This window comes from Neocloeon triangulifer, unplaced genomic scaffold, assembly GCF_031216515.1.
Source record: "Neocloeon triangulifer isolate White Clay Creek 2 clone unplaced genomic scaffold, ASM3121651v1 ptg000017l, whole genome shotgun sequence".
NCBI lineage: Eukaryota > Metazoa > Arthropoda > Insecta > Ephemeroptera > Baetidae > Neocloeon > Neocloeon triangulifer.
Genome location: NW_026775559.1, coordinates 5,573,703 through 5,585,953, shown reverse-complemented (window position 1 = coordinate 5,585,953; position 12,251 = coordinate 5,573,703). Strand labels below are relative to the sequence as shown.

The following is a 12,251-nucleotide window of genomic DNA, read 5'->3' as shown; positions in this document are numbered from 1 at the left end:
GTGTTCATGAATAAAAATCAATAAATAGTTCTACATACAAAATGTTCCTTTCAGCAACCCATAATTTTGAGTCCGGCAGAGCATTTATTTTCAACGAAACTAGCTAACAATAAATGAAGAGGTCTAAATCGAAGCAAAATTATTTATGTATGTATTATTTTTGGATTTTTTGTAGTTTTATTTTTAACACTTCATAATGTTTGGTGTAAAAAAAATTAAACAAGAAATAATGAATTAAAATTCCTCAAATATTGAGATATCGAGAAAGTAAAAAACATATTTACCGACAAATCTTTCATTAATTATTGCACAATCTCGTCAAGAATAACACTTCTGAATTTCTGTAAGCCGATTTACCGCGTCCACACTCATGTTCAATGCGCAGTTCATCTCTTTTAACCCAGGCTCGTTCATCAAGGAAAGGCCACAAATACCTTTAGGCGCAAATGTTATTTGCTAATTATTAAAAAATAAAAAAATGTACCAAAATATGTGTGCAGGGGGTCTGGTGAAGTGTCACACCATTTAGAAAAGCCTCCAGTAAGGATGTGCTGGGTTGATAAAATATAGTTGCGGTTAGACTTCCCATCAATATACTGGTAACGATCTAAGAGCTACACAAAAGTTTTGCTTAGTTTTTTGTTGTCCAGAAATGATTTTCTAGTCGCTACCTTCAGAGTTGCACCAACCCAAAAGGAGTAGCATGTGTCATCAGGTTTGTTGGGTCTTCCTTGAAAACCAGCCATCTGCCTCATAAGGAGCCAACGTCTCAACTTCTCTATCTCTTCTTCACTAAAAATGCAAAGTCGGTCCATCAGCACCAGAGCCGCAATAGCGCAGTAGGTGGAACCACCGTGAGCTTCCAGACCTGGACCCTGAGCAATGGCACCTTCGTAACTCTGCATTAAAGGAAAGAAACATAGAATTCAAAGTTGTCTGGACAATTTTTTACTTACAATACTACTTTTTATGAAATCTTCAACAAGAGTCGTGTCCATTCCAGACCAGTCTTTAAGGATATAACAAATTACGGCCGCACAGAAAATGAACCTCATGTCGTTTTCACTTCCGTTGAGGTGAGCACAGAAACTAACAAGTGAAAAATGTGATAATGGATTAAAAAAAAAAATGTACAAACCTTCCATCTGGCTGTTGCAATGCTCTTACTCCTTGAATAACTGCATGTCGGTTGACACGAGACAGATCATCTCCCAAGATAACAAGACTAGAAAGTGCGGTATAGGTCATGGCTATGTGGCCGTATTGGTACTCTTTGCTATCAGCGCTTTGTAACTTGAGATTACTCGAACCCATGAAACCACACCTTTTCCAGCTTTCATCTAGAGAGAAAAGTTAATAAAAATTTCAAAGTGTTTTTCACGAATTTGCCATCATCAGAAGGATGTATTTGAAGACTGTAGATCCACTCAATCATATCCAATCTGTATTGTGCGTTGCATGATTCTAAGGAGTTTATCATGTCCAGTCCTGATATGGAGAAAAAAGCAACCATCAACCTGCAGATATATTTCTAGATAAAGTTTTTGTTTATAAATTTAAATGTTCAATTTTTTTATTATTATACACGTTATAATGTATACGTGTTTTGCATAAAAAAATCTTATCAAACAAACCTTTGGGAATCTCCCTTTTGAGCTTGTGGTGGCATCATTTGCAAAAATCTTTTAAAATATTTGGTGTGGGCTCCAGGTGTAAATTTAATAGGGTCCATTTTCTGTAAAAAAAAGTATTGAAAGTTTTAAATAAATTATTTATAAAACCTACAATAAAGAACAATTTTTTTATGTCCAAAAATACACATCTACATACATACCTTTGTAATCAAGTCTTTTCTTGTGCGTTAAGATGAGTCAAGATCGTAACTTGATTTAATAATTGCTCTCGGATAGTGTGATCTATTACTGCATTTCATCAGAAAAATCCTTAAATCTCTTGTATTCGGTTTTTTTTACATTTTAAATAAGGAGAATCCAGTAATCACTTCACTAGTTGTTGATGTTTGATGTGAATGATAAAATAGGATGGGCAATGGGCATGGCAATGCTGCCAACATATATATGCACGTGTAAATACTGCCCAATGCTACCAACCTAATCCGGAATAATAAAATGTTTCTTTGCAGTTTGCACTTCCAAAATAACAAATTAAATATTCTTGCATAACACGCAGCACTTTTAAATATTTTACAGAGAAAAAATAAAAATTTTAGGTTTCTCACAGCGTCTCGCGTCTCACTGGAGATTGATAAAAAAAAATAATAATAAATAAATAAAACTACTCCGACTCACAAAATATTGTAACAAAATATCACCATGGAATTTTATTTTCTCTGAAAAGAAATATTTTACAATATGTGCACAAAGACTCATTATAGAGGACCAGTGGTTTACAAACCTCATGATTTTCAAAAATTATTCTTTTTTTAGTCTATAGCTCCATTTTTTTCATTTTGAGATTCTGAAAAGAAAATGATTAAAATAAAAAAATTAAAATATTTTTACATCTGTACCTGCTTCAACCCTGGATAATTTTTGTTCTCAATTACAACCTCTAAGCATCCTTCCTGCTGCACAAGAAAGTCTTTAGCATCCCATGCGACCGACCCATCTTTGAACATGAAAATTGCTCGTGTGTCATCGATCAGGTACCTGATGGGTAAATCAAAACATAAGACACATACAGAACTCGTAAAAAATTATCCACCTTTCAGCCTGAATGTGATTATTTCTTAAACTTGTTTGCCAGATTTGGGTGATTTCCTCAGTTTTTTCTCTGGAATAGGAGGGATCCACGTTGACAAACGTCATCAGAGTTTTTCCTTTCTTGCTCAATTTTAAGATCGCCTCAGGATTTGACATGTCAACCTTATTCAAAATAATTCAAGATAAAGAGCAAACAATTTTAGAAAAAAAATACATTGCTAAAGTCAACTTTGGGAGCCGGCCTAAGGTGCTCCGGAAGTTCATCTTCCTCCAAAGGCTCTTCGTCTTCCTGCAATTAGAAAGATTTTTGTAGGTATTTGTTTATATTATTATTCCGTTCATGTACTGTTTATTATTACTACGTGCTACATTATAACACACATACCTCCCACTGGTCAAGCAATCTTTCCATGTCTGCATCTGAGAAGTCTCGGATATCTTTTTTTGCCCAATCCGGCTTTTCCTTTTCTTGAGTCTTCTTGCTGCTGCAGTGGCAGATAAGGACAAAGAGTAAGCCAAGTAAAATTAGAAGCCTCATCACGAAATTTTAGTTCAACGCCAGGCACTATATGTATAAAAGAGAGCAGAATTTGGTTTCTTCTTTAAGACAGCTCTGACTGGAATCCAAAAGATAGATTAATTATTTAAATTACATATTAAGCAAAATTAATTGAATTGAATTAATAATTATTTAATTATCCACGAAAATTTTATTTACACTGTCAACTCTGTGGGATGTATGTATAATGTATTTTACTTTATGTATATATTCACCTTTTCAAAATTATCACCGTTCACCATGAGTTTTCCCTACAATATCTAAACAAAACTCCTTGCAAGAACTTTACTGCAAGAAGATCAATTCGTTGATCAATTCATTCAATTCGTTCTCGTTGATCATTTATCAATTCACCAAAACAAACAAAAAAGGTAGGCAACCATCCAAGTTTTTTCTATAAATAAATGTTCAAATCAACCATCAACCGTATTTAGTGCACTTGTTAATTTATATTAGGTTTTTTTTTTATTTTCTGATATTATTAAATTGATTTTTAATCCCTCCCTTCAATGAATTCAGGGGAATTTACAAAATTTTCTTTGTGTCTTTACACCTGTTACGTTGGCAGTATTGGGCTACGCCCATCACCGCCGACTTCAAAAAGTTAGTAAAATCGTAAAATCTCAAATAAAGTTGAGTCGCTTTGGAATTTTGATCTTTTTATGCTTTGTATCTCAAAGGTAGAGAGACAATAAATGATAACAAAAAATGAGTCTACAGCTTGATAAATTATTGAATGAAAGGTTAGTACATTTTCTTAAACTTGGACAATCATTCACATTGTTATTGTTATGTGAATTGCGAGATGCATTATGCACATAAATTAATAAATTCTGTCTTAAAAAGCGCAGATGCAGACCTGCAGAAAGCGATATTTTGTGCAATACTTAAATTTGTACATGTTCCAGGGACGCTAGAGCTAAGGAGCGATTCAACGGCTTGTTCAAATCGCTATCAGAGAAATATTTAAGTGGCATTAATGTGACAGGTTAGCATGATGAATATGTATTCCAATTTTTTTTTATCCTTATTTAAATATTACAGTTGATTCCAATTGGGCACCTCCTTGTCAGGAAAGCCCGAAAAGAGGAATTCCGTTGGACTCTCTAGCCTCGAGCGATTTTCCTTGGAATGAGCAACAACCAATTCAAAGATCTACAACTGTTAAGAGAGGGTTAGAATGCTTAGAAGAAGAAAACTTATTTTCTGGCTTTTCCCTGCAAAGTCTGAAATCTGCGGAAGTCGATGACAACGTCAAGAACATCTCTAAAAAAGAAATTCCAAAATTGAAACAATGCTTTGTTCGTTTAAACAAGGATGAAGGTACGTAAAGCTCTTCCTTATAGAATCTTCTCTAAAAAATGTTTTAGTGAAAAACTTATTGAATGGAGTAGAAAAATTATGTGGCAATGGAGACGTAGACAGCTGGAGATTGAAAAACTTTCCTCGAGGCCCTCAAGGTTATTATAAAACTTTGTTAATAGGAAAATTAATGCAAAGTGTTTTGCCTTGCAAATGGTACATTTTTTTTAATGAGCGCAATTTTGTAGTTTAAAAATTTCAAATTTTGTGTAGGATATGCAAATCAAAATTTTTTCTCTTATATTCACTTATTTTGCACTATTTTTCTTGTAGAACCAGAGTCTGAAAGTTCAAATGGGCCTGCAAGCAAAGTTTTGGTGATTTCCAAAAAACCACCAGTTCTGCCTAAGTCATCAAACATTACCCAAAAATCTCTGTTGACTGTACACGAAAACACAAGTTGCAAAAAAAATGCAGTACACATTGAAGACCAAAAGGATTATAAAAACTCAAGCATCAACAGTATCAGTGAGCCTTTTGAAGAAAATATCATAGCCTCTGCTGCTGGTAATTTCGATCGCACAAGTTGATTTGTTTGATTTTAGGGGGAGTTGGAATTAAAAATATTTTTGTTTTTAGCTGAGAAATCCACACCACTGATTTCAACTGTGGAAGAAAATCCATCAAATTTTGACCACACTAAAAAACCTGATGATTTTGAGACTGCATTAAAATGTGTCGGCAACATTGAAGAAGACAAAGAAAATATTGTCAAAGTGGGCAACTACATAGAATTTAATGAAATAGGTAATGGAGTTGATCATTGAATGTAAACTTCCATAATTCTTCATAATTTTTTACCTTTAGTTGGTAGTGAAATAGGTTATGATGTTGAGACTGAGACTGATGCAGAAAGCTTAGATGACTTGTTGACGGGAAAAGTGACAAATAATCTTGGCATCGAGACTGCTGGTAATATCCAACAAATGTATATATAATTAAATCAAGGAGTGTAAAAATATTAACACAGAAAAATGGGTGCGTCTTTTGGACAAGTTGCTTCCTGTTGAAGAAGTGGCCAATGAGCATACTGATGACTGTGCTGTAGAAACATATAAAAATTCATCACCAAAACTGCTGCTGGCAAACAAAGATAATACAGAAAACACGCAAGTTTGTAAGTGCTTGGCTAAATTCAATATTTTTCTAAATAATATAAATTAATATTCATAGCTTTATTTTCAGCCAATGAATCTATGCTGGTTAATTTAGCAAAAGATTCATCCTCTTCAAAGCACATTAACAAATACGATGGTTATGAAACGGATGTTGAAAGTGATTCTGAAGAAAACTCCTTTGCTACAAAATCTATTGATCACCAAAGTAAACAATTAATTTGTTTTAAATCATAATTTACTATTTTTTTGTTTTTTTAAATTTAGGTGACCATCAGGCTGATGATGAAAGTAAAGATATTAGTTTACACGACTTGCTGGTGGGCAAAGTACAAACAGACATAATAAAAACGGCTGGTAATATTCATTAAACACCTTTATATCTACGAAACTAAATATTTAAAAAAATATTCCAACAGGAAAACAATTAAGAACTTATTTGAAAAAGTTACCTGCTATTGACAAGAAAACGGCAATTGTGAATCGCAGAAAATCTACTCCAGCAGAATCTGAATGTTCACTGCAGACTTTGCAACCTAAGTCCTCTCTACCGTCTGGAATTGGTGCTTCGTCTGGTTTTTCTGAAGAAGAGATAGTTTGTGGGAGAGAGTCAAATAACTCTGCACAAAAAGGAAAATTCAAGACTTTTAGATCTTTTTCTTTATCAAAATGTATGTAATAATTTTAATGCATAGTGCATTGGCAAATAATTATATTTTAGCATATTTGAGCCAGTCAGCACCAAAAGAATCAAACTTTTCACCATCAGCCCGTGCCAAAGTCAAGAAACTCTCTTGGAGACCGAAGTGCTTTGCCTTGCCAACTGATTCATCGGACGATGGAAATATTGAGCAAATAAAATCACAAAATACTTCCCCCTCTAAGCTTCAAGTGCATGATGATAAACCTGCAACGGAATCAGACTCAACTCAACCAACTAAGAGTAAGAAATTGCTGAAATATTATTTATCGTTTGATCTGAGTTTCAAATTTTGCAGAGAAACCCAAAGAGTCTTTTTCAAGAAATAGGAAACGATCTTCTATTGATGTGAAGGCAAATAAATTTATTCCTAAGCAGAAAATTTGCTTCAATTCAAGTGACAGTGACTGGAATGAGGAAATGATGAGTCCAAAAAGTGAGAAAGACAGGCGCAAAAGTCAAACACCTTCTTCAAAGCTTGCTGAAAGTAGAAAAACAGTTAAGCTGGCTGAAAATCACAAAAGTTTAAAAATTGGAAAATCCGAAAACTGTAAATAGTTTAAGATCTCGCTCTTTACCATTTAAAACATTTTTGAATCATAATCACATCACATCAAAGGCTTCAAGTGACTCTGAACCAAGATGCAAGGAATCATCAAATCTCTTGTTCTCGTTAGTCTCTTCAGATGAGGAAAAGGTTGAAAGCCTATTTGGAAAACGCTCTGCCTGTGAATCAAAACGTGCTAAGATGGCTACCAAGTCAATCAGCTTGTCTAGTTCTGATAACTTGGATGCAAAATGTAGGGAAATTTTGTACTTATTTTTACATAAGCAACTAAATAAAAATTTATTTTGATAGCTAAGTTTAAAAGCGTCACCTCAAGGAAATCACAGTGCACTAACGAGGATGGAAAAGCAAAGAAAAATGTCTTGAGTTGCAACATGTTCTTTAATTCAACAGACACCGATGAAAATTGACTGAATCGATTAATCGACGTCGATGAATGGAACGGAGTGAGTTAATGTAGCATGTAGCCATATATTTTGGCTCACTTGATTTCATAATTTATCTAATTTATATTTATTGTAAATTTTGATGCATAATTTATTTCAATCGTAAAGAGCCATTAAACTAATAATTTATAAAAATAACACCACAAAAAATTATTGCAAACCCTTTGAGATGAAAAAATGAACGTGGTTATCATTCTTGCAGTTAAAAATCAAGTCACTGGTCATTAGCGTGGTGTCATTTAAAAGATCTAAGATTTTTTTCTCACGTCACACACTTCTTGATGCTACCTTGCTGGAAGGCAAATTCACCAAAGGCACAGCAGGATGCGGTGTAATTTGGTAGCCTTCTAATTTTTTCACAAACATAATCACCGTCATCATCATTTTACACCCGCTCAAAAGATTAAAAGCATATAAATAAATGATGGTTGATATGGTGCGCGGTGGCAGACGCACAATGGCGCCGTGGCAAGAATTAATGTTGTTTACTATTCATTTTGTCATTAATGCAGGGAATATGATGAATGGCACCATTAAAGGCGGCGCGTCGTTTCTCCTGACACTGCACTCTTCAGGGAAAATAAGCTCAATTTAACTCTGTATTTTTTTTTTGCCTCGTAGCTTTCTTTGCTGCTGGTAGCTTAGGCGCGCACCAATCGAGAAAAGTAAAAAAAAAAAAAAACATTAGATAGCTGCGTAACAGAGACTGCCTAACGTCAGTCAGTCAATCTATTCAATGCGAGAGAGAATTTGAGGGGGGATTAATTGCTTCTTTTTGCCTCATTTGTCCACCAAGTGTGTTTTTAAGGAAGGCGCCAATCTAATGCAATGAATATCTATTAAAATATTAAATACTTCAATGAAAGATTCAGTATTCAGTTCAAATTAAAGACAGTTTAATTTAAAATTAAAGAAAAAATTGGCAGCCATAATGAATAAAAAGAATATATATCAGGTTAATTATAATACAAGTTTGTAGTGTGATAATATGAATTTGAAGCCAAAAATGCATGAGATATATTATAGTCTTTACTTCAGCCCTTCAATGAATTGCCGTGATTGACTATGATTTAGTGCAAACTTTGAAACGCATAATCTCGTCAGCGTTCGGTGACTTTTTCAATCCAACTCAAGCCATCGTCATTCCGCGAAGGGTGGCAATTAATCAAATTAGATTATCTCTGCTGCTCTTTTCATTATTTTTGTGTTTAATGCCAGCAGAGAGAGCGCAGAGAGACCATAACAAATGAGGGGCTTACGAAAGTTGAGCGTAAAAATTGCGCGATAAAACTGATAAATGCAATTTAATTATTCACTCTCGCTCTGCTTCCTCCCACCGTCCAATTGCGAGAGATTTGATGCAATTATTTTTCCGCAACGAGATTTTCTTTTTTCCGCTCTTCTAATCCTCGAATTATTCGCACGATGATACGTTGTTATTTAAATAAAGAACGTTAAAGAGAGCAAACACATGCGTCCCTGGCCCGCCGCCGCTTGCGTATTACGAAAGCGCCCCCGTTATTATATTTTTGTTTGCAAGTGGCGGAGGCACGATCGCAAAGTATCAAGTGAGCTAGTCAAATCACCTTCTGTCACCTAAAACATCTGGGGCTGTTGCAGATGATAACATTGCGCGATTTTTCAGTGCGTCTTTCTTCCTCTCTGCGCGCGGCCCGGCGCATACTCGCTGACAAACCCTCTTTCTGATAAATGACTAACAAAATCCCAACACCCACTCATTTGTAAAAAAAAGTAGCATGTTACACTGCAGCAGGCGAGAGAGAGAAAGCGAGATAAATAACAAAGAGGGCGAAACGCAAGGGAAAAATGAATAAATACTCCATTTATTTGGACTAACGTTGTTTGGAAAAATGAAACAACAGGGCTTTAGCACCCCAGCCGGCATTTTTCCATTTGTCTGCTGCTGCCGCGAATTTCACTCCGCGTGTGATTTTGAATAAATGTTATGCGTTATGTGCGCGTAGAAATACGTACTTAATAGGCTCTGGCGAAAAATTGCACCTTGTGTTTTTTGTGCCTCATTAAACAAAAATTTGCCCTATAAATATGTAGTTTCAATAGATTGTCATGTCATATAATGAATAAATGATGATTGTTATTAGATGAGATCGAATAATAATATTAATACAGCAAGATTATTATATTTAAAAAATAAAATGCATAACAAATGTGACGAATAAATGATTTTATTTTCTAATAATCTACACAAGGTGAAGAGTTAAAAATCTTCCATAAATATTTTGGGTTGTGGGTACAACGAAACCAGCATCCACTTATTTGGAAGCTTATTTTTTTTAATTTTTAAAAATTATATTTAACAGGATAAAACTGACATTAAAATATTAAAATAACGAGTTTGAAATCATTATAAAAAAATACAATTATGATTTATTTCTATTTATTTCTATGCTATTTTTTAATGTAACTACTAAAATAATTTGGAAGCGAAGCTAAAAATTAATCCCTGTCCTCGATTTCTAAATTCTTATTGAATCCACAGAAGCTGATAAATTGAAAAAAACTGCTATAAACCTTCTGAATTTGACAGGGGAAAACAACAACTTTTTCATTAAACAGTTCCAATTTTTATATTGTTGAAATTTTATTAAGATTTTCAATTATTTAGTTCAGACACTATATTTTGTTAATGTTCTCATTATTGCTTGACTAAATATTTACAATTTAACTTTTTTATCCTCAATTCAGTAAATAAATATTAATCAAACTGGGTACGATTTTAATAAAAATGACCATTGTTGTATTTGTGTTTTCCTGATAAACGCGTAGCAAAGCTTGATACATTTTTTCACTGTAAGACATTATTTGTGCCAGTCTGCAGAGCACTTTCCTCAGATTCCGATAGGTCTCCAGGCTATTTCCGCATCCCCAATGGCCACACATCAATAAAACGAGACGGTGGGAAATTCACTTTGCGCCGACTGACCCGCGGCCTTAAGCAGTGATGCAGCAAAACGTGTGTACAATTTCAGGGAAAAGCCGCCAGAGAAATCTGCAAGTTGCTCTCTTGTGTGTCCCTTGTGAATTGAATAACAAATATCGGGGCTGACCAGCGCAGCGGCGTCTCCGGGGCGCGTGATTTGCACCTCCGCAGGGCAAAAGCAACCCTCCGCGTGGCACAAACAGCCAAATTATCATACATCCCATCCGGAGCCGGCTTTTCCTTTTTATATGCGTTTGTATTATTTCTACTCCTGCCGGCGGCGCACATGACGCGAATTATGCGGCGGAAAACAAAATAAAAGATGGATTGCTCGTCGACGGCGGTGGCGCGTGTGTGTTTTGTTATTTTGAGCGAGGGATGATAAATTTATTATACGCGGGCTCGGGAAGCATCAAAACCGCTCTCGTGGTAAATAAAAAGTGGAAATATAAAGTTATTGCCGGCATACGTCAATATATCTTTAATATGTTTCGTTTTCCATTTTATTGGGCGCAGGTGGGAAGAGGGAAACAAAGGTAAAAGAGTCGTAAAGTCTTTCTTTCGCCGGGGCTAACCAGCATCGCCCGCCGGTATGTTGTTGCAAATTCCCCACTATAACTCATAGTTTCTTATTTCGTGCAGCGTAGCTATAGCGCGGTGCTGGTATAACAAAAAAGAACATGCATAAGGTACAAGCGCCATCGGGGCCGGCTCTAAACTTTTATTGTTCTTCTAATACCAAAGATTGAATTTCATATCTCCAAGGTGTGCTCGGCTTGGACTAAAACGCACCGTTTTTTATTCCTTTTCATTTCGCCGCGCGCATACATTTGATATTGGCGGAGAGAGAGGTTTCGGCAGCAAGAAAAAGAGTGAGCATTGGAAGCGAAAATAAAACCGACACGCGCGTGTACCCAGCGAGAGAGTGAATAATAAATTCAGCGCCCGTGTAAAATTGGAAATATTAAAACGAGAGAGACCTTCGGTGCGAGAGGCGAACTCTCTTTTCCTCTTTTCATTTCCCGGCAGCGCGTCGATGGAAATCAGAATGCTGCACCATGGGCGCCTGCATGGTAAAAATTTAATCCTCGCGACGTCGACGGGAATTAAATTCTTTGCGAGAGGTCGAACTGGGGCTTGAATTGAAATACGAGTTTTCTGATCAACTCCGATCATTTAGTTTTTACAGAAATAAAAATTTGAACCAAAATTATTTTGTGGTTGTATCGTTTGCTAAAAGAGATGAATTTCAGGTTAATTTATGGAAAATCAAATGAAATAAAAATTAATCATAATAAAAAAGTTAAAAATTCAGCGCGTGAGACAATTTTTTTCCTAGGTTATAATCTTTTTGGATGCAACATAAAATCGCATATAACAAAGAAAACAATAATTAATAAACGGAGATATTTATGTTTAAAAATCCTAATCAGTAGGTTTGGTGAAAAATCGTTATTTTAAAGCAGTCTCCAATCATTTCATCAAATTTTAAATATGTTGATGAAACTATGTTGTTCAAAAAAGCATTTAAATAAGGATTGATATAGGATAATAAACTTGGAAAATCATTTTCAAGTTTGTCTTTCCGTATTTGAGTGTTAATAAGTAAAAATTGAGTTCACTGAATTAAGTCATCAAAATTTTTTTCCCTCAAAAGTTTTTATTTCTGCACGTAATTAATCCAAGCATTTTATTAAACGGACAATAACTTATAATTCAGTTTAATATAAAACGTGGTAGCGGTCTCTGTGTAGGGGCAAGACCGCTGCAAATATTTGTCTTGCTGGTCGTCGATTGAAACAAAAGGGTGTTTGTC

General features: G+C 35.0%; 3 protein-coding genes across 5 annotated transcripts; 1 reads left to right on the top strand and 2 right to left on the bottom strand.

The window, feature by feature from the left end:
* Positions 1 to 25: 25 nt before the first annotated feature.
* On the bottom strand, positions 26 to 2,045 carry LOC132203339 (geranylgeranyl transferase type-1 subunit beta). Its single transcript, XM_059631053.1, has 8 exons — positions 1,835 to 2,045; positions 1,635 to 1,735; positions 1,390 to 1,517; positions 1,139 to 1,340; positions 957 to 1,089; positions 672 to 899; positions 485 to 614; positions 26 to 434 (listed from the first exon to the last, which is right to left on the bottom strand). The coding sequence occupies exons 2-8, from the start codon at positions 1,730 to 1,732 to the stop codon at positions 319 to 321; spliced, it is 1,035 nt and encodes a 344-aa protein (XP_059487036.1). The 5' UTR covers positions 1,733 to 1,735; positions 1,835 to 2,045; the 3' UTR covers positions 26 to 318.
* Positions 2,046 to 2,313: 268 nt separating this feature from the next.
* On the bottom strand, positions 2,314 to 3,636 carry LOC132203283 (LDLR chaperone boca). The gene is made up of 6 exons (XM_059630943.1): positions 3,498 to 3,636; positions 3,109 to 3,340; positions 2,938 to 3,012; positions 2,725 to 2,885; positions 2,531 to 2,669; positions 2,314 to 2,478 (listed from the first exon to the last, which is right to left on the bottom strand). Exons 2-6 carry the CDS (start codon positions 3,259 to 3,261, stop codon positions 2,449 to 2,451), a joined length of 558 nt encoding a protein of 185 aa, XP_059486926.1. The 5' UTR covers positions 3,262 to 3,340; positions 3,498 to 3,636; the 3' UTR covers positions 2,314 to 2,448.
* Positions 3,637 to 3,866: 230 nt separating this feature from the next.
* On the top strand, positions 3,867 to 8,160 carry LOC132203036 (uncharacterized). Of its 3 annotated transcripts, none has more exons than XM_059630463.1 (15): positions 3,867 to 4,025; positions 4,191 to 4,270; positions 4,327 to 4,605; positions 4,653 to 4,742; positions 4,918 to 5,151; positions 5,224 to 5,391; positions 5,452 to 5,556; positions 5,615 to 5,761; positions 5,818 to 5,967; positions 6,027 to 6,116; positions 6,179 to 6,430; positions 6,481 to 6,702; positions 6,758 to 7,009; positions 7,079 to 7,259; positions 7,319 to 8,160. In XM_059630463.1, the coding sequence occupies exons 1-14, from the start codon at positions 3,991 to 3,993 to the stop codon at positions 7,087 to 7,089; spliced, it is 2,115 nt and encodes a 704-aa protein (XP_059486446.1). In that variant the 5' UTR covers positions 3,867 to 3,990; the 3' UTR covers positions 7,090 to 7,259; positions 7,319 to 8,160. The 3 variants fall into 3 exon arrangements, with proteins under 3 accessions (XP_059486446.1, XP_059486445.1, XP_059486444.1); XM_059630462.1 differs by having other exon boundaries at positions 4,918 to 5,169; positions 5,830 to 5,967; XM_059630461.1 differs by having other exon boundaries at positions 4,918 to 5,169.
* The last annotated feature ends 4,091 nt before the right edge of the window (positions 8,161 to 12,251 follow it).